Source organism: Triturus cristatus, chromosome 2_1, assembly GCF_964204655.1.
Source record: "Triturus cristatus chromosome 2_1, aTriCri1.1, whole genome shotgun sequence".
NCBI classification, from domain to species: domain Eukaryota; kingdom Metazoa; phylum Chordata; class Amphibia; order Caudata; family Salamandridae; genus Triturus; species Triturus cristatus.
The window spans coordinates 51,060,826-51,082,275 of NC_140581.1; the positions used below are offsets into that span (position 1 = coordinate 51,060,826).

The window sequence follows — 21,450 nt, forward strand, 5'->3', positions numbered from 1 at the left end:
ACAATGTCAATTCCCACTCGCTCAAAGGGGGTACTGACGACGGGAAAAGGTTGGAGGGGAGCCTTCTGCTTCCGCCCACTTTTCCCACTTGCCTGGCAAGTTTGACATGTCCTACAATGGATATCTGAATCCCTTCTCATCTGAGGCCAATAAAAATGGGTGACAAGCCTGTCATAGGTCTTGTCCTGCCCCAGATGTCCAGCTAACGGAACGTCATGAGCCAACCCCAGTAGGAAGGCTCTGAAGCGCTGGGGTACCACCAGCACACGGGCTGACCCAGGTTCAGCAGCCTTAGGCTCGCTATACAGGAGGTCGTTCTCCCAGTAGACCCAATGTGATCCTGACTGATCACCTGTCGTTTGGGCTGAGGCCTGCTGCCTCATACCCACAAGAGAAGGGCACACTTTCTGTTCAGCACAAAATTCCTCCCTGGAGGGACCACCATCCTGCTGCCAATGGGTCAGCTCGGGCAGGTCTCCCAGTTCGGCCACTTGTTCTCCTGTCGGTTCCAGGGCATCCCCCTCAGGGTCTGCTCCCTCCTGGACCGTGGGAACGATGGGGGACGGTTTCCCGCGCCCCCTGCCTCTTCTCTTCACGGTTGGGACCTGGGCCATACTTTCAGGCTCCGGGCCCCCATCAACACCCTTACTGACTGACATGGACCGGGTGGTCGCACACACCCACTCAGGCAGACCCAACATTTCCAGATGCGCTTTTCTCTCCACCTTAGCCCAAGGGGAGTCCTCCAAATCATTGCCCAAGAGACAATCAACAGGCATGGCGGGCCTCACAGCAACCTGAAGAGTACCTGAGACCCCCCCCCACTCAAAGGGAACTTGAGCTACCTCACACTGACTCTGTGAGTTGTCAGCAGCTACAACGGGGTAGAATGCATGAGGGACCACCTGCTCTCGGGACACCAAGTGACACTTGACAGCTGTCACACTCGCTCCGGTGTCTCTGAGAGCTTCCACCCTATGGCCATTAATGGTCACCCACTGCCTATATTTCTTAGTGTTACTAGGCAGAGGGGTTGGAGGGACCATTTCCACGTCTCCTAAAGAGACCAGGGACATTTCTGCGGGACCCCACCCACCGGGGGCACCCATCTCATCCCCTCCCAGGGCTACACTCGCTACCTGACGAGGGGGTGCACGCGGCGGTGCATTCGAATCCTTCATGGGACACTGGGGATCATAATAACGGTGTCCCACCTGCTTACAGGCATAGCAGGTCATGGGGCCCCTGTGAACAGGTTTACCTGTCGGGGCCTCTGGCTTCTTTACAGGGGGAGGCTGGGAACCCTTCCCTTGGTTCCCTTGGGGACTACTTTGGGGCCCTTTCTGAAACTCCCTCTGTTTACCCCTGTCCCCCCCACTCTTCTGCTGGGGACCCTGCCCACCTTTGGCTGAGTCTCCCACTGGACCCTTGTGGACCCTGGTACTGACCCAGCGGTCCGCCTCCTCAGCAAGTTTTCTAGGGTTAGATAGCTTGCTGTCAACAAGGTGCTGGCGTAGCTCTGGAAAACAGTTATTAGACAAGTGCTCCCAAGCAAACAAATCATAAAGAGCATCATAACTATCAACCTTGCTACCCTTTATCCAACCATCCATGGTTCTGCAGAAAAAAGACACATATTCAACCCACGTAGTACCAGGCAACTTCTTACATTCTCTAAAGGTTTGTCTGTACTTTTCTGGAGTTAAGCCATATCTCAGCATTAAAGCATCTTTCATATGAGTATAAGACATCCTATCCTCAGCAGGAAGGCTCAACAAGGTATCTCTCCCCTCGTTTGTAAAGCGGCTCCACAACCCCGTTCCCCAATCCTTCTCAGGGACCCGGTGGGCCAATAACGCTAACTCATATGCTTTAAACCATTGGCTAATATCTTCATTCTTACTGTAATCTTTGATCACATCTTTAGGAAAATAAAACCTACTTTCTGCAGGCACAGATGGAGTGCTGCCACCAGAGGGATTCAACTCTAAACTCTTAGTTTTAAGCTCCATCTCCCTCACCATCTTCTCACGTTCAAACGCTAATTTCTCTCTCTCAAAATCTAATCTTTTGCTCTCCATTTCAGCTTCTCTCTTGCTTCTCGCATTCTCTAATTCCAACTGCCCTCCTAATTTAAGTTTTGCCATTTCTAACTTGTACCCCCTCTCCTTCTCCCTGTCTTCTAATTCTTCGGGGGAAAGGCTCCTAGAGGACGCACTACTGCCTGGAGATGACACTGGCCCACCTGTGGGCTCTTCCTCTTCCTCTTCTTCCTCTTCCGGTACCACCACCGGATCAGAGGGATTTCTGGCCTCTAACCAGGCCTTCAGCGCTTTGAGGAAGCCCTCTTTCTTTGAGACACCTGTGGTAGGAACTTTAAACTGCTTGCAAAATCCTTTTAGATCTTTTAGCGTGTAGGAATCTATCTTCTCCTTATCAAATTCCCCCACAACATTCTCCACAGGTGTAGCAGCTCCGGCATTCTCCATGGTCAAAACTGGCAGTGTTTAAGAAAATAAGCTCCAGGAAAGCGGAGAACAAAAATAGGATATCCTTCCAAAACAGATTGTGGCTGCGTTATGGTCTGCTTTCACTATGTAGCGTACACTAATCACTGCACATGAGTCATAAATGCAAAGTTCAAATCCTCACCGCTGACCACCAATGTTAGAACCGGCGGTCTCTAGTTGGCAGAGGTATACACTTCTGACAAATAGGGACCAACCAACTCTAGTCAGGGAAAGGGGATTACACACTCAGATAACCCCTGCTACCCCCTTGGTAGCTTGGCAGAGCAGACAGGCTTATCTCAGAGGCAGTGTGTTAAGCATTTATGACCACATACAGTAATAAAGTGAATACACTACAGATGGACACGACACAGAAGTTATTATAAAAATAGTATTTTTATATAAGGCTTAGCACAAGACCAAATAACGACAAAAATATACCACGGTCTTAATAAATACTCTTTGGAAGGGAAAATAATAGTTCAAGTAAGGTTTCTTCTTGGCAAATAGTTCTTTAGCAAAGTATTCTTCTGAGCACAGTTCTTTGGCAACAATGTAACCCCCACAGGAGTCACACGACGTCGAGTCTACAGGATTCCCAAGGTTCGGCGTCGACCGCGAGGAGCGCTACGTCGAGCCTGGAGTCGCAACAGACCCCACAAGTACAGTACCTTGAGAAACGAAGAAAACGATGATCCACGGCGTCGAGATGTCGGCGTCGAGGTCGGCGTCGATCGTGCCTCGGAGTCGGGTCAATCCGCAGCGGTGTCGAGGGATGTCGGGCCGGAGCAGCGCTCACGGCGTCGAGAAGGGCGTCGAGTCGATGCGATCAGCAGCGGCGTCAGGACGGGGTCGCTTGGAGGTAGAGCCGATACTCACTCCTCACTGGCGTTGATACCGGCGTCGAGACGGGGTCACTTGGAGCCGGGGCCGATACCCACTGCTCACTGGCGTTGCTGCTGGCGTCGAGACTGCTGATTTTCCCTTGTGTACTGGAAACAACACTTTCCAGCAATTCAGCAACTCAGTAGATGGTGAAGTCCTTTGGCCCTGTGACTTCAACAGGAGACTGGCACTCTTCCAGTCCTTGGAGATTTCCTAGCAAGTGTTCAGAGAGTACACACCAAGTTCCTCTCTCCTTGTTCCTTGGCAAAAATAAAGAAGCAGCTTTCAGGTTCCTCCACAGCAAAACAGCACTCTGGCAGAAAGGGGAGGCAAGTCCTTAGATCAGCATGCTTCTTGTCCTTGGTACAGGTTTCCTTGTCAGAAGTGATCTGAGTTCTTGGTTCAGGGGTCCTTCTCTTATACCCCTTTTTCCCTTTGTTCCCTTTGTCCAAGCAGGGCGATTCCCACCATCTCAGGTTTGTTGTGGGTGTTGCCAGGCAGAGGCACCTGGCCTATTCACTGGGCAGGGCAGAGTCCTCAGCCGCCCAGCAGGAGGCGGAGCCAGTATTGTCACTGGTAGGAGCAGGGCTATCAGTCGCCCAGCAGGAGGCGGGGCCAGTATTGTGTCAGGCAGGGCAGGCTACTCTTCCCTCACTCTACGTGTAAACGCCCCATTCACCCCATACTGACTCACTCAGACCTCTGGAGCCACCCAGCCCCTGACACACACACCAAACCAGCAGAGACCGGTAGATAGTTGGACAAGAAAATAGCCACTTTCTAAAAGTGCTATTTTCAAACATAGAATTTAAAAACCATCCATCCTAAAGGGTGAGTTATTAAATTCTGAGTTCAGGGATACTAAACTCGACTTGCTACCATGCTCCCTGAGTCAGATAGATTATAAGGGAGTTAATAATCCGTCTGCCCAGTCTGGCCTATTGGAGGCAGGTAGCCCTTCAATAGTGAAAAACGAAAATGGCTGTAATTCACTATTAGGTCATGCCACACACATCAGGGCATGACCTACCTTTTACCAACAATGCACCCTGCCCTAGGGCCTACCATAGAGGTGTCTGAAATGTGGCAAAGGGAAGGTTTAGAGACTGGTAAGTAGGTTTCCTTACCAAGTCGACATGGCAGTCAGGGACTGCACGCAGGCGCCGCGGTGGCAGGCCTGAGACACATTTTGCACGCTGCTTCTGTGGGTGGCACAACCAGTGCTGCAAGCCCACCAGCAGCAGTTAACTTACACGCCCTTGGCACGCGCAGTGCACTAGACTAGGGTCTGAACAGTAAGTCAACCAAGCCAATCATGGTAACACCAATCAACGTAACAATTTAGCATAGGGAGCACTTGCACTGTGGCACTGATCAGCAGTGGCACAGTGCCCAAAGCAATAATCCAGCAAAAACATCGTAAACAGAGGAGGCAAACAGAAAAAATGGAGGAGAGACTCATGCCAATGATGCCAGGTCTAACACACCTCACCTGGAGAGGCGTAGCATTTTGACAGATTCCCAGGTCTACAAGTGATGGTAAATCTGGGAATGTGCCAAAATCCATAAGTGGATGTGTGGGTATACCCATGCTCCATCCATGGAACACCTGCCTGAGGCAACACAGCAATGTTTATCAAGCCACGCAGGCCCATGCAATGTAACTTGATAAATCTGACTTGATAATTGCATCGCCCTTGCGCCCTACAGCCTTGCGCAAGGGCGATGCATCTGAATGAGAAATATGGCCCTTTCTGTTTTAATGCGTCTTCAACCCTTGCAAACAATTTGCATAATGTATAAACAGATCCAAAAAATCCTAAGTATATGCTTATGAAATTGTCTGGGCCTATCCAGGAGTACAAAACAGAACATTTTTTTTTGTTTATATTAAAGATGCCAATTTGCATTTACTTTATTTCCGGTTGAGTATCTGTTGCCCATGGAGACATCCGTCCCATTAAGCCCTACCAACGTTGCAATTGTGTCCCCGTCGTGTCTTAACGATGATACAACTTTCTCCTGCTCTTATCAGGAGTACATTTTGTATGCAAATGCATCCAAGGTAGAAATGTACATGTTAAGTACACTTGGTCCCTGATTTATTAAGGTTTTGCATCACCCTTGTGCCACACAAGGGGACATAGGTTGTTAAAAAAACCTAGAATTGGATTTAACAAGCCACACAAGGCCAAATCAGTAGTAACGCAAGGCAGCTCCATTTGCTGCAATGTGTTACACTGCATGGTGAGGGCGTTTCATGGGTGGAGCGTAGGTGTTCTCACAAATCCTTCTATGAACTCTGAAGCATTCCCAGATTACTGTGTCCATGGCATAGAAATGAGAATTGATTGTTTCCTATTTTCCCACTCTTTGGTGTCCCACCGTCTCTGCTGTGACATTAACTGACCATGTGCCTATTTCCTTGCATTTAGACACAAATATACTTATGTCCAAAGACAAAATATGGAGGATGAGCATACATCAGGTACAATACCCAGAGGGGAAAAGAGAAATTGCTGATGCAACTTCAGGAGTATCTTCTACTTAATGAGCACTCAGTGTACTCACCACCACTCCTCTGGGATGTTGGAAAGTCCAGTGTTAGATGTCTGATGATACCATGGGACACAGTGTGGTGGTAAAGTGATAAGCAAAAGAGGACATACTTGAATAGAAAAACTCCATGGCCCATTACTTCTTTGGGGCTTGCCCCACAAATAAATTGAAAGCATTAATTGGCAAAAAGTTTGAACTAAACACACTCTACACCTTGGAAGCAGAAAAAACATTGTCCAGTATTAGGAGCCAACACTATGAACAGGACACAGAGGCTGGAAGACTACTGGCATTTCAAAATCAAAGAAGGGACACAAGGTCATCTATCTCAAAGTTTCAACCTCAGATGGAGTCCTACTTACGAACCCCCTCAGAGTTAAAGAAGGAGTTTGCATTGTTCTATGAATCACTCGATGACGGCTCAACCTCTGAGAATAACTTGCTGGAAATTACATTCCTATAAGAACTCCCTCTCCCTCTGATCACCTGGTAACTCAGAGACATTCTAGAAAGTATATTAAAAGAAACCAAGATTACAGAGGCACTCAAACTCCTACCAACGGGGAAAGCACTTAGGTGGATAGATTCCCCGCGGAACTCTTCAAGATCGGGAGCCCGGTAGTGGGCCCTCTTTGATGAAGCTCTTCAAAAACATATTAACTATCCAGATCTTGCAACCAGAATTTAGTAGACCTCTGCCGATGCTCATTCCTAAACTGATGTGAGATCCCCTCTTATGTGCCAACTACAGGCCCATATTACGTCTCACCTTTGATATTAAACAACTGCAAAAATACTGGCACTGCAATCATGCTCTCGATCTGATGAGAGGCTTGTGCTCTTCCTCGATGCAGGAAAAGGCTTTAGATAGAGTGGAATGGGACTACCAGTTCCCAGTCATGGAGCAAATGGGCTTCAGCCTCTCCTTTATCACACTGATCAAATGTCTGGTAAGGGATCCTACAGCAAGGGTGATTTGTAACAGCTTCCTCTCAAAATCTTTTACCATCTCACAAGTTACTAGACAGGGATGCCCTCTGTCCCGGCTGTTGTTCCCAATAGCCACTGGCGATACCAATTTGACAAGCTTTGAACATCTGGGGTCTACAGACAGCTGCTGGAGAACTGATAAATATGCACTGTGCCAATGATGTCCTTCCTGCTTTGTCCTCTTCAGTGTCATCAGTGTCAGCCCTTGTAGACACCACCACAATCCTTTCTGGCTTTTCAAGTTACAGGATTAATTTGAGGACATTTGAGGCTATGTGCTTGACTGGCAGGGCCACCATTGACTCCATCCATGGCTTTCCCTTCAAGCAGACAATGAGCAAACTGAAATACTTGCCCATACTCATAAGCGTGCCCCTGGCCAGAATAATCCTAAACAACATTCACTCCTTGCTGGATTTAATGTGTTCTGACTTCTGTCACTGGAAGGCGTCACAGCTCTCCTTGGGGGAGCGATTTCAGATTGTTAAAATGATGGTTGCTCCAAGGTTTAATTATCTCTTCAGCATGCTCCTCTTGAAAATCTCATTAGCTCAACAGCTTAGCACCATACATGGACACAGGGAAAGCTGAGACTGAAGTGGATTGCACAGCAGCGCGCTACCCATGGTGTGAGTGTGACAACAGAATGTGCCCCCACCAGCCTGTATATGGTGCTAGTATACACCTGTTAGGGCATTAGTGTATGCCCTTTCAACCAGGACACCGACACATAGGCCTGTCATGAGATATTTATGTGTTATATGTGTGTCCATCATTTGGCACAGAACACTGGGATGTGACAATGACACGTTCCAGTATTCTGGGATGTGTAAAAATTACACAATTATTATCATAGGACATCACAATAAGAATAGTCCTGATAAAAGCCTTGGACCTTTTTATTGCTCATTAAGAGGGCATATACATGTTGACAAGAAATGAGGGTGTAAACACCTAAAGTATATGTTTTTGATTATACCAAAGGCACCTAAAAATAAAGGTAAACTGCAGTGTCCTTTAGTTATTTTTAATCTCTAGGAGTCTGTTAGGAAGAATATTCAAAACGCTCTTTGTATTATGGTTGAGCCCAACCAGGTTTATAAGTTACAGGGCGAGACCCGCTGATGAAGCATGACACCAATGGGTTTGTGAGGGTCCATAAAAACCCTTTCAGGTTTTTTTCTCTTCCCTGAGAAATAAGTTCTAAACTGAGCTTCGGCTTGGCCTCCAGGGGGGTTGTATGCCCTAGTATTCAACTGATGAGTTATAAGGGGCAGTACCTGTTTGATACGACCCTCCATGGCTTTAGCTCTAATACATGATTCATTGGACATTGAGGATCTCCCCTGGACACCACTCTAGCTACAGGGAAGATCTGTGTATTGATAAAGTGGAATCAAACCACTGGTTCAACAATATCCAAATGGTTTGAGGCAGGCACAACAGCCACCGTGGCCCATGAGAAGCTTTATATAAGCTGGATGATCAGCTCCACAAATTCAATAAAACATGGGTCCCTTTCTGTGTACAAAATAAACCCTCATGGGGGTTACAAGAAGACTAAAGTCACTGCTCGGTCCCATCTACTATGTGCTTGTCTTACGATGTCATGATCCATGGCTGGTCAAATCACCCTTAACTGACTGAGAGCCACACTGGAGAAGATCCCTACCATCACGCCAACAGCATACAACACCACCTTGGCTCTACCCACCATCCGGTCCAGATAGGTTTTTTATTCCCCATGGCCATTCATTACTGTATTTACCCACCTCCTTACTATGCCACATGCCGGTAGTGCCAGGGTAACGCTTTGGTAAATTCAGGCCAACCGATGTGTGCTCTCATATACTATTGCCCTTCGTCTGCATACCACCCAATCACGCTAGCGTCCTCACTACATGGATATATATACAGAAGCCTACGTCTGTTACATATCTTGTTTGTTGTTCATCTCCCATATGATAGAGATCCACAGAGCTTTCTATATTATGGTCAGATTACTATAAACATGTAATGATCCTCTTCATCTAGTTGCCTTGATATTTGAAGTTTATACTATGATTTAATATGCTCTGTCTTGTTACATTAGGTAAAACACAATAAAACCTATTGTAAAAGAAAAAGTGGGGCATTATAACTCCAGGGTTCAATGCAATCATTGAGATGTCTAGTCATAGCTTTTCATCATCATAAAATCAAATAGCTGTGAATGCCCTTTGACAGTGCAAACTGTGAAGCGGACAGGTCACAGTATTGTAAATTTTGCAAAGAACACTGCAAGTCCTGATGTTACACAAGTCACAGTCTTTTTAATAATTCTACTACAGATTCCTTGACAGGTTTTGTAGTTTGCCAGACGCCAGATGCTGTGCAAGCGACCGAGTGTGAGCAAGGCGCTCTGCTCCCTGCAGCTGCCTTCAGCTCCCTTCTGCTTACAGCCTCACCGCTCAGCCGTTGTTCGTCAGGGATCCACTGAGCGCCGCTTGAACTCTGCTGGGGCGTCCCGCTTTTCTGCAGGCTTCCCGCGATCCCACTCTGGTGGTGTCCGCGGTCTTTGCCGCTTGCCGCTTGGGGCATCCGGCTTTGGGCCTTGTTGACAGGCGGTAGAGCCTCGCAGCGGCGGCGGGAAGTGGGAGCAGGAGCCGCCGAGTTTTCCTGCTCGAGTATTTCCCGTAGCGGCGAGAATCCGCAGCGGCAGGAGCCGCAAGAGTGTCCTCGCAGCGGCAGCAGGCGGCAGGTGTGTCCTCGCAGTGGCTGAAGCAGCTGGAGCAGCTGGAGAGGGAGCCACGATTCCCCCCGCAGCGAGAGAAAGCCACGAGAGCCACAAGAGCCGGAGTTTTGCCCTGATCTTTTGCGCCCCCTGGTACCGGCACCAGCGGCACCAGCAGAGGTGTGCACTGAGGAGAGCAGAAGAAAACAGAGGTGAGCAGAGAGAGGTGGAGTTCACTCCTAGCTCTGAAATAACTGCAATAACTGCACCTTACCTTACCTTGCCTTTTCACCACCCAGTACCCAGCACCAGCGGAAGCTGTTGGAGTAGGATATAGTTGGACATAGTTGGCACGACCAAAGGGTAATATGAGGTCAGGTCGGGTCCGAGGAGGCACAATGGTTAAAGGGGGTCCAAAGAAGCTAAGGCGAACCTCTAAGATGCTCGAGGGCACAAGGAATGAACCACCACCCAAAACCAGGCCTGCAACACAGAAGGACTGCTCCTTAATGGAAATAACTGCAGATGTAAATATTTCAGGGATACAAAAGAGCAGTCAGCCTTCAAATTCGGAAACAATCAATAGACCAAATAAACCAAAAAACTGCCAAACCTCGTTCCAACCACAAATCTACACAAAATTTAGCTTTTTAAAGAATGCAGGGGACACTCTTTTTTCAAAACGAGAGAAGTACCGGGCCTTCAATCACCTCTTCAGCCAGTACAGCCAATGCAACCGTTACAATTTACTGGCGTGCAGAGAATTACTCACCAAAGAGAAGTCCTAGCACGACTACTACAACAGCCATCAGTTCATTCCAAGTAACATCAACTCCACAATGTAATAAAACTCGGATGACATATGATACTATTACCACCGGCAAGGAACTGACAATTAACACTGATTTAATCCAAATACACAGATCAATGGAAGCACAAGGAACGTCTGGAGAGGAGAAGAAAATCAAACAAACCTTGATGACACAATTGCCGCCAGCGGACCAATGCAAAACAAAAATATTATTGGTAACTGGGGCACAATTGATGTACCAACAATCTGCGATCTGCGAAGCCCAGAGGCAAAATCGCACTCGATGAATAACAAAGTTAACCAAATAAGGTTAAGAGAGGAACGCAGAGGAATAAACATTTCTCTGGCAGCTCCAATGCCATTTCTTCACCAGAATGAACAAGCAACAGTTCATAGGACAACGCTAAATGCAGGGGGGGAGGGGAAGAGGATATGCCAGCAATTGATTCAGTAGAAATGACAGAAGTCTCTTCTCATACCTTGGAAAGGATGAGTGGGAAGATCTCATGGCCGCCTATTCCCAAGATAAGTGCAGGAGGGGCCTACTGTGAATACTTCGAAAATGACAACTGAATGTAACCAAGAACAACATATGGGGGGAAACTGTATAGGAGACCAAAATGTGACAACAAATCCAGTAAGCCAGGAGGGATCACTAAAAAATACAAATCAGGAAAGTGCTTGGTCTAGTTTGTTAAAAACAATGCAACTCTTGGTAGAGGGCCACCATTACCAATCCGACAAAATGGACACCCAACTGACACTACTAGATACCTTGGCTGTCTTTGTGGTTGCCATCGACGGGATGTTGGGTACATTAAACACACTTCTACAAAATCAGTACGACCATTCGCAAACTTGAGTTGTGGATGTGGTCCAATTATTGATAAATTGGCCTCTCTCCAAGCAATGCTGAATGACTTGTGCACTCAAAGTAAAAAGTTCACGCAGGGCCCAGATAAACAATCTCTTGAGGGACTCACAGAAAATGACACATGTGATCCAACAAACACAGTACCAATTAAAGCTAACAAAAAGGGATGCCTCAGGACAAAGGAAGCCCAAGCTCATACGATTAAAGAACTAGAGGCCAGAGAAATCAAAATATCAGATTGCCAAATGCCTGAAGCCTCACCGGAGGATAATGTAGATAATCAAATGAACGCAAAACAAAGGCGAGCAAAAAAACGGAAAGGCCGAAATCAAAAAACAAATGTAAACCATGAAGGATTCAAGTGTCTTTTAGGGACGTCATTGCCATCAGTACAAAGCGACCTTAAGTCCGGAAATGACATAAGCTTAGCAGGGCCCCCAGAACAAAATACAGCAACTGCAAAAACAATAAAGCAGTCAATCAACAGAGTGAAGGGAGCAACTGAGAAAACGCAAGTCCTTCGAAATACTAAGAATGAAGAAGTAGAAGCCTTGCAGCAGGAAGGGACTAGCTTGACTCCCCAACCAACTAAAAAAGGAAAAACACAACCTGAGCTTGTGCAGAACCAACCACAAAAGAGCGACACCACGATCTGTTCTATTGTCAATAAAACAACAATTGGTGAACGCACTTTGGTAACAAGGCCTGAGAATGAAAACGACTAATGTATACTTCCTATGCTGCCAGTAAAAACAACAAGGAGTAATCTTAAAGAGATAACTGATAGCGAACTGGCTTCTATTACACACGTGACTTCACCCTTACATATGAGGACGAACCAGAGAGATGAAACACATGCACCTGTAAAAGAATTGGGAACCATGCTAGATGCCCCCAGGCATGGAGAGGATGGTCAAATGTTTAACCTAAGAGGACAGCTAACAATTTGTCAAAAAGAGAGAGATGAAGCAGCATTTTTCACAAATCAGGCAACACTGTCAGTAATAAAAGAATACGAATCCACACAAATGAGCCAAACCAATAAAAAGACCAGGGGCCCAGAAGATTTAAGAAGTGTAACAAGCATCATATGGCTCAGTCCGGATTATATCTCGAAAGGCAGGCATGACATACTGACATCTTACGGCTGTTATCTCACATTCCCTCCCTGAAAGATGTGACATCTTTGGATCTGGCTACAATCGAATTCACAGCAGATGACAGATCAAGTGGCGAAAAAACTAAAGCAACATGGACAACATCATTAATTGCACAAAAACTGGGGGATAACAATAACTCCTTAAACAAAACCAAGGTACCCGGATTTATTAATTCCAGCAGCAACAGAGGGAGCGCAGGTTTCTGTAAACAGGCACGGAATATCGGCACTTAGAGGAGCAGTGGGGAAAAGTGGAGTAAGAAATATGCAACATCTCAGCTTTATTGGAAGTACCCAAGATGGCGCATCATCGCCAATAGAACTAAACGATCTAAGATGGACCGCTAGAACAATAAACAACCATGCAAATTGACAGGCTCACATTTAAGATTGAGTAAGCATAATCATTTAAGAATATGCTCATGGAACGTTAATGGCCTGGACACCAAATAGGGCTGGGCGGTAAAATCCGTTCCGCTCGTGGAATTTGCGGAATTTGGGTAATTTCGCGTTCCGCGGAGAACGCGAAATTGACCAAAAATCTGCGTTCCGCGACTTCGCGAAATTTTTGGCTTGTTAGCGTTCTCAATATGCGTGTTCGCGAGATATTTCACCCCGGGCACGCAAACAGCGATCGCGAACAGGAAAAAGGATCGCGAACAAGCAATTCCGCGTGTTCGCGGAATTTCTGCGTGTTCGCGGAGATTTTTTACCGTTTCGCGGAGATTTGCGTAACGCGATTACGCAAATTCCACCCACCCCTAACACCAAAATGTCTGATCCAGACTCTATTAGCTATATAAGATCGTTTGATATTTTGGCATTGCAAGAAACATGGCAAGCAGACCCCCTGCACCTTAATGGATTCTTGCGTTTTTTTACTGGTGCAACAAGGATGGCGAAATATGATCAACTTCAAGGTGGTCTAGTAACCTATGTTTCAGCCACAAGTGCCCATGTGGTCAAAGAAGTTGGACCAACTTCCTCTGAGTCAATGGCAGTAAACCTTTTCATCTCGCAAGCAGGAACAGGCACAGGGGGGAATTAATCTTACCTTGATCAATGCCTATGTCCATCCAAAAAGGAAATCAAAGGCAGCAAAAGAATTATGTAAGTTCTTGGAGGAGTGCATACGGGAAATACCATTAACAGATCTTATGATCACCGGGGACTTTAATCTCAATCTTATGGGAATCTCGACAGATGACGAGAATCTAATGCAAAATTCAGCCTGGGATATACCACTCCAAGGGAAGTTGCAAATATCCAAACAGACCAAACTAGACAAGAAGATATTAGAGGACCTCGAACTCTGCCACATTAGAGCATTAAATGGAAGCTTTACTGGAGACAGCCCCCCAGCTACTACATTTCCCTCCACTAGAATCAATACACCACTGGACTATACCTTTATTTCATTATCTTTAGTTCAACAAATGGTTTCATTTTGGATAGGGGAAAAAGGCCGACAGCGACTACTGCCCCCAAGAAATTGCTCTCAATATCATCAAGCCTAAATTTGAGCTATCCTCGGTGCCCAAAGAGTCAGTTTATACTATCAACTATAAAAGGATTAAGTACTCAGCAGCAACCGATGGAATCCTACTAGAAAAGGCTAAGCAGCTTTTCCACGCTAGAACTGGATCTAGCGAAGTTGAGAAATGGGAGCATTTTATTACAACTATGGCAGCTTACACTACAAGACCTAAGCCACAAGTGTGACTGTGCCGCAGCAACATGAAACTCCTTTACACGAGAGCATAAAGAGAAGATCAGGTGCATAAAAAAATCAATCTATCATACGATGAGACAACTGCGGTTTAATCCTATGGACACAGTAACACATAATCTTTTACGGAAATCGAAGGTATTGCTGAAAAAAATAAAGTGGGAAGCCAACAGATCTGTAGAGGACAACATGTGGGCAAAACTACACGCGGACACCAAACGGAGCGACGGTGCAAAGTTTTGGAAAACCATAAACCACTTTATAAGTCAATACATGAAGGAGTTTCGTCTAATATCACAAAAGAAGTATGGGCAAGCCACCTTAGAAATCATTTTAATCAGTATAGAGATTTTTACTTGGAGACAGAAACTGACAATGTGATAAGAAATTCTGTCAACAATAAATCCCTAACACCGCATAGGAGCACCGGCAATCAAGAAGGTCTTTCACCAACCACAAACGAAGGAGTGACAAGTTTACAAAAAACTATTAGGCTCCAAATTAAAAAGGGAAGAAAAGAGAGGGCACCAGGCCCGAACGGAATTCCACCCATCCTTTATAAACAAGAGGAAAATAAATGGGCTGCAGCACTCGAGCCACTATTTTTGGAAATAAAACATTTTAAAAGACTGCCCAGCTCTTGGAAGGGCTCAATCATTTCTCTAATTTTTAAATCTAGGGACAAGTCTCTTCCTCAAAACTATCGATTAGTTGCCCTCATGGATAACAAGGCAAAATATTTAGCAGGTGTAATTTTGGAAGAACTTCAGGCCTGGGCCACAGAGAAATTCCTAATTCTGGTTTACCAGACTGGCTTTGCTAAATTGGTGGGGACAACCACCAACATCTTAACCATGGGCATGTTAATAGATGTGGATCCAGATAAAGTTGGGAGACGATTCACTCCTGTCAAGACGTATAGCAACCAACAAGGGTCTTAAACAGGGCTGTGTTTTAGCTCCCACACATTTCAGGTTGTTTTTAGGGGACCTCATCCTGATCCTCAACAACTGTAATTCTCATGCACCAAAATTAAGAGGGCTATTATTACTGTGTCTTCTCTATGCGGACGATATAGTCCTAATCAGCCATACAAAAGTAGGGCTACAACATCTTGTGAATGCAACACAGGGATATTCGAATGCAAATGAACTGACAATAAACCTGGAGAAAACACAGACAATGACATTCAGTAAGAAAAGGAAAAAGTCATACTCCTGGTTTTGGAATAATACTCGTATTGAGGACACGTCAGAATACAAATATCTAGGAGCAAAAATCGACAACAGCGGCTAATTTACTGTTCAGAAAACCAGCATTAGAGGTAAAGGCCTTGCCTCAGCAATCGCTTTAAAAGCATTAAACAGTAAACTCACTGGCCCGTCTCTCCTGTCTCTGACACAAGTAATATGATCCAAACTGCTGCCAACGATAACTTACGGGAGCAAAGTACAGAGAGGCAGAGATGCCAAGATTTTGGACAATACAGTCACAGTTGCGTATAGGATTATTTTTAGCCTGTCCAAACAAACCTCACCGGCTCAAATTAGGCTAGAGATTGGCATCCAGAACCAGCTCTTGGTAAGACAGTGGGCGTACATAACTGCTAGGGTCAAAATGCGAAAAACCAAACAAGGAACCTTAAATGATTATCTATGGATGGAATTAGAACAACGCCCAGCCTCACCAGCCGCTAAGTATCTTAAAAAGGGCCTGGGGAATCTTGGCTTAAATCAGCTTTCGGATACTCCCACAAGTCATATAATGCTTAAAATACTGGTTAGGAAAACAATTAACATCTTTCATGGGTTGAACACAAGGCATCCCTCGCGAAAGGGTCACACGGCTGAATGATCCTGAACTCGTATTCCACACAGGCACCGCAGAGCTACCTCGATTTGGGCTATTCAAAAACAAACAAAATGAAAATTTTAAAGTATAGGTTGGGCCTGTTACCCTGTATCTGGCATTTCCCACGCTGGTTAAAGGATAAGGCGGGCTCCCTCTGTCGCTTATGTGGTATTGGCACCTGAGGACATGCCGCATTTGTTTTGTTCCTGTGACAAACTGTTGGAAGAGCAATCAATCAATCAATTAATTTGTAAAGCGCGCTACTCACCCGTAGGGTCTCAAGGCGCTGGGGGGAGGGGGATCCGGTACTGCTCGAAGGGCCAGGTCTTGAGCTGTTTCCTGAAGGAGAGATGGTTCTGGGTCAGTCGTAGGTGGGTGGGGAGGGAGTTCCATGTCTTGGCCACCAGGTAGGAGAAGGATCTTCCTCCGGCGGTGGTCTTGCGGATGCGCGGGACAGTGGCGAGGGCGAGGCTGACGGAGCGGAGGTGGCAGGTGGGTGTGTAGAATGTGAGGCGGTTGTTGAGGTATGTGGGTCCCATGTCGTGGAGAGCCTTGTGTGCGTGGGTGAGGAGTCTGAATGTGATCCTCTTGCTGATGGGGAGCCAGTGCAGGTTTCTCAGCTGGGGAGAGATGTGGCTGAAGCGGGGGGTGTCCAGGATAAGTCATGCAGAGGCGTTCTGTATGCGCTGGAGTCTTTTCTGTAGTTTGGCTGTGGTTCCAGCGTAGAGGGTGTTTCCGTAGTCCAGTCAGCTGGTGACGAGGGCCTGGGTGACCGTCTCCCTGGTGTCGGTGGGGATCCACCGGAAGGTCTTTCGGAGCATGCGCAGGGTGTTGAAACAGGATGACGAGACGGCGTTGACTTGCTTGGTCATCATGAGGGAGGAGTCCAGGATGAAGCCCAGGTTGCGAGCATGGTCCGTTGGCTTTGGAGCGGAGCCCAGGGCAGGGGGCCACCAGGAGTCGTCCCAGGCGGAGGGGGATGTTCCCAGGATGAGAATTTCCGTCTTATCTGAGTTCAGTTTCAGCGGGCTGAGCTTCATCCATTCCGCGACGTCTTTCATTCCTTCCTGGAGGTTGGCTCTGGCTGTGGCGGGGTCGTTGGTGAGGGAGAGGATCAGCTGGGTGTCGTAGGCGTAGGAGATGATGTTGAGGTTGTGTTGGCGTGCTATGGCTGCGAGGAGGCTCATGTAGACGTTGAAGAGGGTGGGGCTGAGCGAGGATCCTTGCGGGACGCCGCAGATGACTTCGGTGGCCACGGACCGGAACGTGGGAAGGCGGACTCTCTGGGTTCTGCCGGCGAGGAACAAGATGATCCATTCCAAGGCCTTTCCTTGGATTCCGATGTTGCTGAGGCGCTGTATCAGGGTGCGGTGGCATATGGTGTCGAAGGCTGCCAAGAGGTCCAGGAGGATGAGGGCAGCTGTTTCCCCGTTGTTGAGCAGGGACATGATGTCGTCGGTGGCTGCGATGAGGGCGGTCTCGGTGCGGTGGTTTGCTCGGAAGCTGGACTGCGAGGGGTCGAGGGATCCGTTGGTCTCGAGGAAGGCGGAGAGTTGTTTGTTGACGATCTTCTCGATGACTTTGGCCGGAAAGGGGAGGAGCGAGATGGGGCGGACGTTCTTGAGGTCCGTGGGGTCCGCGGTGGGTTTCTTCAGGAGGGCGCTGAGCTCGGCGTGTTTCCAGCTCTCTGGGAAGGTGGCGGATGCGAAGGAGCTGTTGATGATGTTCCGGAGTTGGGGTGCGATGATGGAGTCGGCTTTGTTGAAGATGTGGTGTGGGCAGGGGTCGGTTGGAGAGCCGGAGTGGATGGTGTTCATCGTGTGGGTGGTATCTTTGGTGCTGACCGTCGTCCAGGTGCGGAGGGTGGTGGTGGGGGGCGCCGGATCGGTGGTAGGGTGCGCGATCTGTGCGCCAAAACTGTTGTGTGTGTCGGCAATCTTGATTGACGATGCTGAAGAGTTCCTTGCTGTTGTGGGAGTTGTTGTCCAGTCGTTCTTTGAATGCGGTCCTTTTGGTGGTGCAGATCAGTTGGTGGTGTTTGTGGGTGGCGTTCTTGAGGGCTGTCATGTTTTCTGTAGTCTGGTCATGGCGCCAGGCTTTCTCGAGGGTACGGCAGGTTTTCTTGGAGTTTTTGAGGTCGTTGGTGAACCAGGAGGCTTTCTTGCTGTTGTGTCTGCTGGGGGGGTTCTTCAGTGGTGCGAGGTCATCGGCGCAGTTGGTGAGCCACTGTGTGAGATTGTGGGCTGCTTCGTTGGGGTCCGTCGTGTTGGTGGGGGGGTTCTGGCTGAGGGAGGTGGTGAGCTGGTCGGCGGTGATCTTGCTCCAGCTTCTGCGGGGAACCTGTTGAGGGTGGTTGTGGGTCGTGGTTCTCCTGAAGTTGAAGTGGAAGCAGCTGTGGTCTGTCCAGTGCAGTCCGGTGGAGTGGCTGAAGGAGATGTGCTTGCTGGAGGAGAAGATGGGGTCAAGCGTGTGGCCGGCGATGTGGGTGGGGGTGTTCACCAGTTGCTTGAGTCCGAGGTTGGCGAGGTTGTCCAGCAGGGTGGCGGTGTTGCTGTCATTGTTGTTCTCCAGGTGGAAGTTGAGGTCTCCTAGGAGGATGTAGTCTGAGGAGGTAAGGGCGTGTGGGCTGACGAAGTCTGCGATGGCTTCGCTGAATTGTGTGCGTGGTCCCGGGGATCTGTAGACGAGGGTGCCTCTGAGGGTGGTCTTGGGGTCGGTGTGTATCTGGAAGTGAAGGTGTTCGGCGGCGGTGAGGGTGTCGTTGGAGTTGGTCGTGATTCGGATGGTGTTTCTGTGGACGATGGCGATGCCCCCTCCGGCTTGGTTGACGTGGTCCTTCCGGGCGATCTTGTAGCCATCCGGGATGGCTATGGCGATATCGGGAGCTGAGGAGGCGTTCATCCATGTTTCTGTGAGGAAGGCGACGTCTGGTGATGTTGTGTCGAGAAGGTTCCAGAGTTCGACGGCGTGCCTGTGGATGGAGCGGGTGTTGAGCAAGATGCACTTGAGGTGGTCGTTGCTGGAGCCTGGCTTGGTGGGTGCGGTGCAGGATCGGGTGCAGGTGAAGTTGCAGGTGTGGCAGGTGAATGCTCTGTGGGTGCGTTTTGGGTTGGCTGGGTAGCAGGCTGGCTGTCGGCCGGTGTTGAGTGCGTGGAGGGTGGCGGCGTCGTATCTCTGATGGGTTGGCTGGCTCCGGCGGGGTCCAGGGGTTCTGGCGCTGAGCGCGGTCCAGGCATGGATGGGCGTAGACGGGCTTGCCTTTGGCGCGCCTTTGGCGCGCAATCGGCGTGCCCGCTGCACGTGGCCGCTGCGCGTACACGCGGTCCCCGCCATATATGGCGAAGTGGGAGGGAGGAGCAGCTGGGAGGCGGGAGCGGGGCGGCGAATGGGGAGCGGTTTCCAAGAGAAGGGAGCGGGGCCACAGGAGAGGAGCGGCGGGGAGCAGAAGGGGGGGTGGAAAGAGCGGGAAGATGGAGCGGGAGAGCGAGGGCAAGCCTGGGCAAGCCTGGAGAGCAGGGGCCTTAAGGAGAGGCGGCAGCAAGAGAGGCCAAGAAGGCAGCAGCAGCAGAATCTGCGCACACGGGGGGCGTGCGGAGTGGAGTGACCGGGTTAAGAACAAAAGCATCTGCTTAAATTCCATTTTAACCAATGAGAAATACGCTCACGAAGACAGGCAGTTCTTGCCTGCTGCGCACCCCATGATCCTCAGTTGAATTGTAGTCTTGTGTGAAGTTTATGAAGGCAGTGGAAAAGAAAATGCCAAGAATTGATCCTTAATTTTCTTTAGACAATATCACAATACAAACTATATATATTTCTAATTATGGACGTCTAAAAAATTTTGTTTTTACGATTTTAAATTGAAAGGAAAAATTGTGAGTGGTGATGTATGGTTCTTTTGCATTTAGATGTAATTTGAATGTTTGTAGTGACATACTGTTTTTGCATGTAGACACACATTTTTATGTTTGCATTGCATTGGTTTTAATTAACTATGCAAATAAAAACGATTTAATTTCAGTCCTTTTAATAAAGCTCATGAGCTAGAGTTGGCATCATCGAGCTAGATGCAAATAGCAGATCATAGGTTTAAAGCCTTACTTTCCCCCCCAACATTTTGTTATCCAAAGGATTGCTAAAAAGAATTCCTTTTAAGAGTGTTAAGGACTTAATAGTAAGTGCTAAATAAATATTCATCTGGAATTTTACAGTGCAACCATAACTTTTATAAAAAGCTTCGAAAATGCAAAATGTCCCCAAATCATTGTTTTATCTAAGAGTCCTAAAGTGTATTCATGCGAAGCTCAGAAAACTCGAAGCCTGAGTGTTGGTGATGGTTCGATTGAGGTATTTGTGTTGGTCCCCACTGGAAGTGAAATAAAGAGAGGCCTTCCTCATGTTGACGCTCTGAACACAAAGCACACACATTGCTACTCTGCTGAATGTGTACTGGTGTCGGCACCAGGAAAAAGTACACACATTTCACTGGAGCTTAATTGATTTATGCGGCTGATCCACAATCATCCTGGTGCATTCCCTGCTTGTGCTAGTGATAGAATGTTGTCAGGCTGTGGAGTAGTGCCCTTGTGTGTTGACATCCATCAATCTAAATTTGAAAGACATGCCTTCCTCATTCTGAAGGGATCTCTAAACTTCCTTATTCTCTTCTTCACCTTTAAGGTCCAGTTCTACTATTTCCTGGTCACTCTCTGGCTCTAATTCCTGTTGCAGAAGCCAGATATAAACAGGCTGTTCTGCTGCCCTTCCTCAATGGCTTAAACTCCTTGAAGTCTGTTGCTGAAATCTTGCAGAACAGTGCCGACCTCCTGCAGGAAATTCCAAATAATATTGGGCAGCACCTGGAGTCATCCTTCAAGAGTCTGTCAGAGGCCGAGCGGTCGTCTCTGGAACAAGTGAACGCATTAGATAATAATGTGCAAGAACGCTTAACCAAAATAAAGAAGCTGAGCGATGAGCAGAAGGTTCTAGAAGCTAAGCAACAAGGCCTTAAAGTGGAACTCTCTGGGCTGCAAGAGAAGGAGTCCCTTGCCAGACGAGAACTACGCGCAGCCGAGCAGGCTGTCCAGAATGCCGCTTATGCCCTAAACAGAGCCATTCGAGCGAAGCGAGATGCAGAGAATTCACGGAATGTCGGCATTGGACTCATCTTCATTCCTATAATTGGGCCAATAATAGGTATACATTGCTCTCTGTTCGTATTGAACGCACAAGCAACACTCAGATGCACACCTAGGGTCTGATTTAGAGTTCGGCGGATGGGTGACTCCTTCACAAACGTGACACTGAGCTCGTCCGCCTTCATCACAAGTGTATTATAGCCCATGGCCCCCATATTCAGTGGGCAGGAA

At 47.8% G+C, this 21,450-nt stretch overlaps 1 protein-coding gene across 3 annotated transcripts in view; it reads left to right on the forward strand.

Annotated features, from left to right (window-relative positions):
- Nucleotides 1–21,450, forward strand: part of LOC146863711 (uncharacterized) — a 265,537-nt gene that overhangs the window by 71,866 nt on the left and 172,221 nt on the right. For all 3 annotated transcript variants that reach the window (XM_085627864.1, XM_085627865.1, XM_085627863.1), the window contains exon 3: nucleotides 20,762–21,277. In XM_085627864.1, coding sequence (XP_085483990.1) covers nucleotides 20,762–21,277 — 516 coding nt within the window. The remainder of the gene's footprint in view (nucleotides 1–20,761; nucleotides 21,278–21,450) is intronic.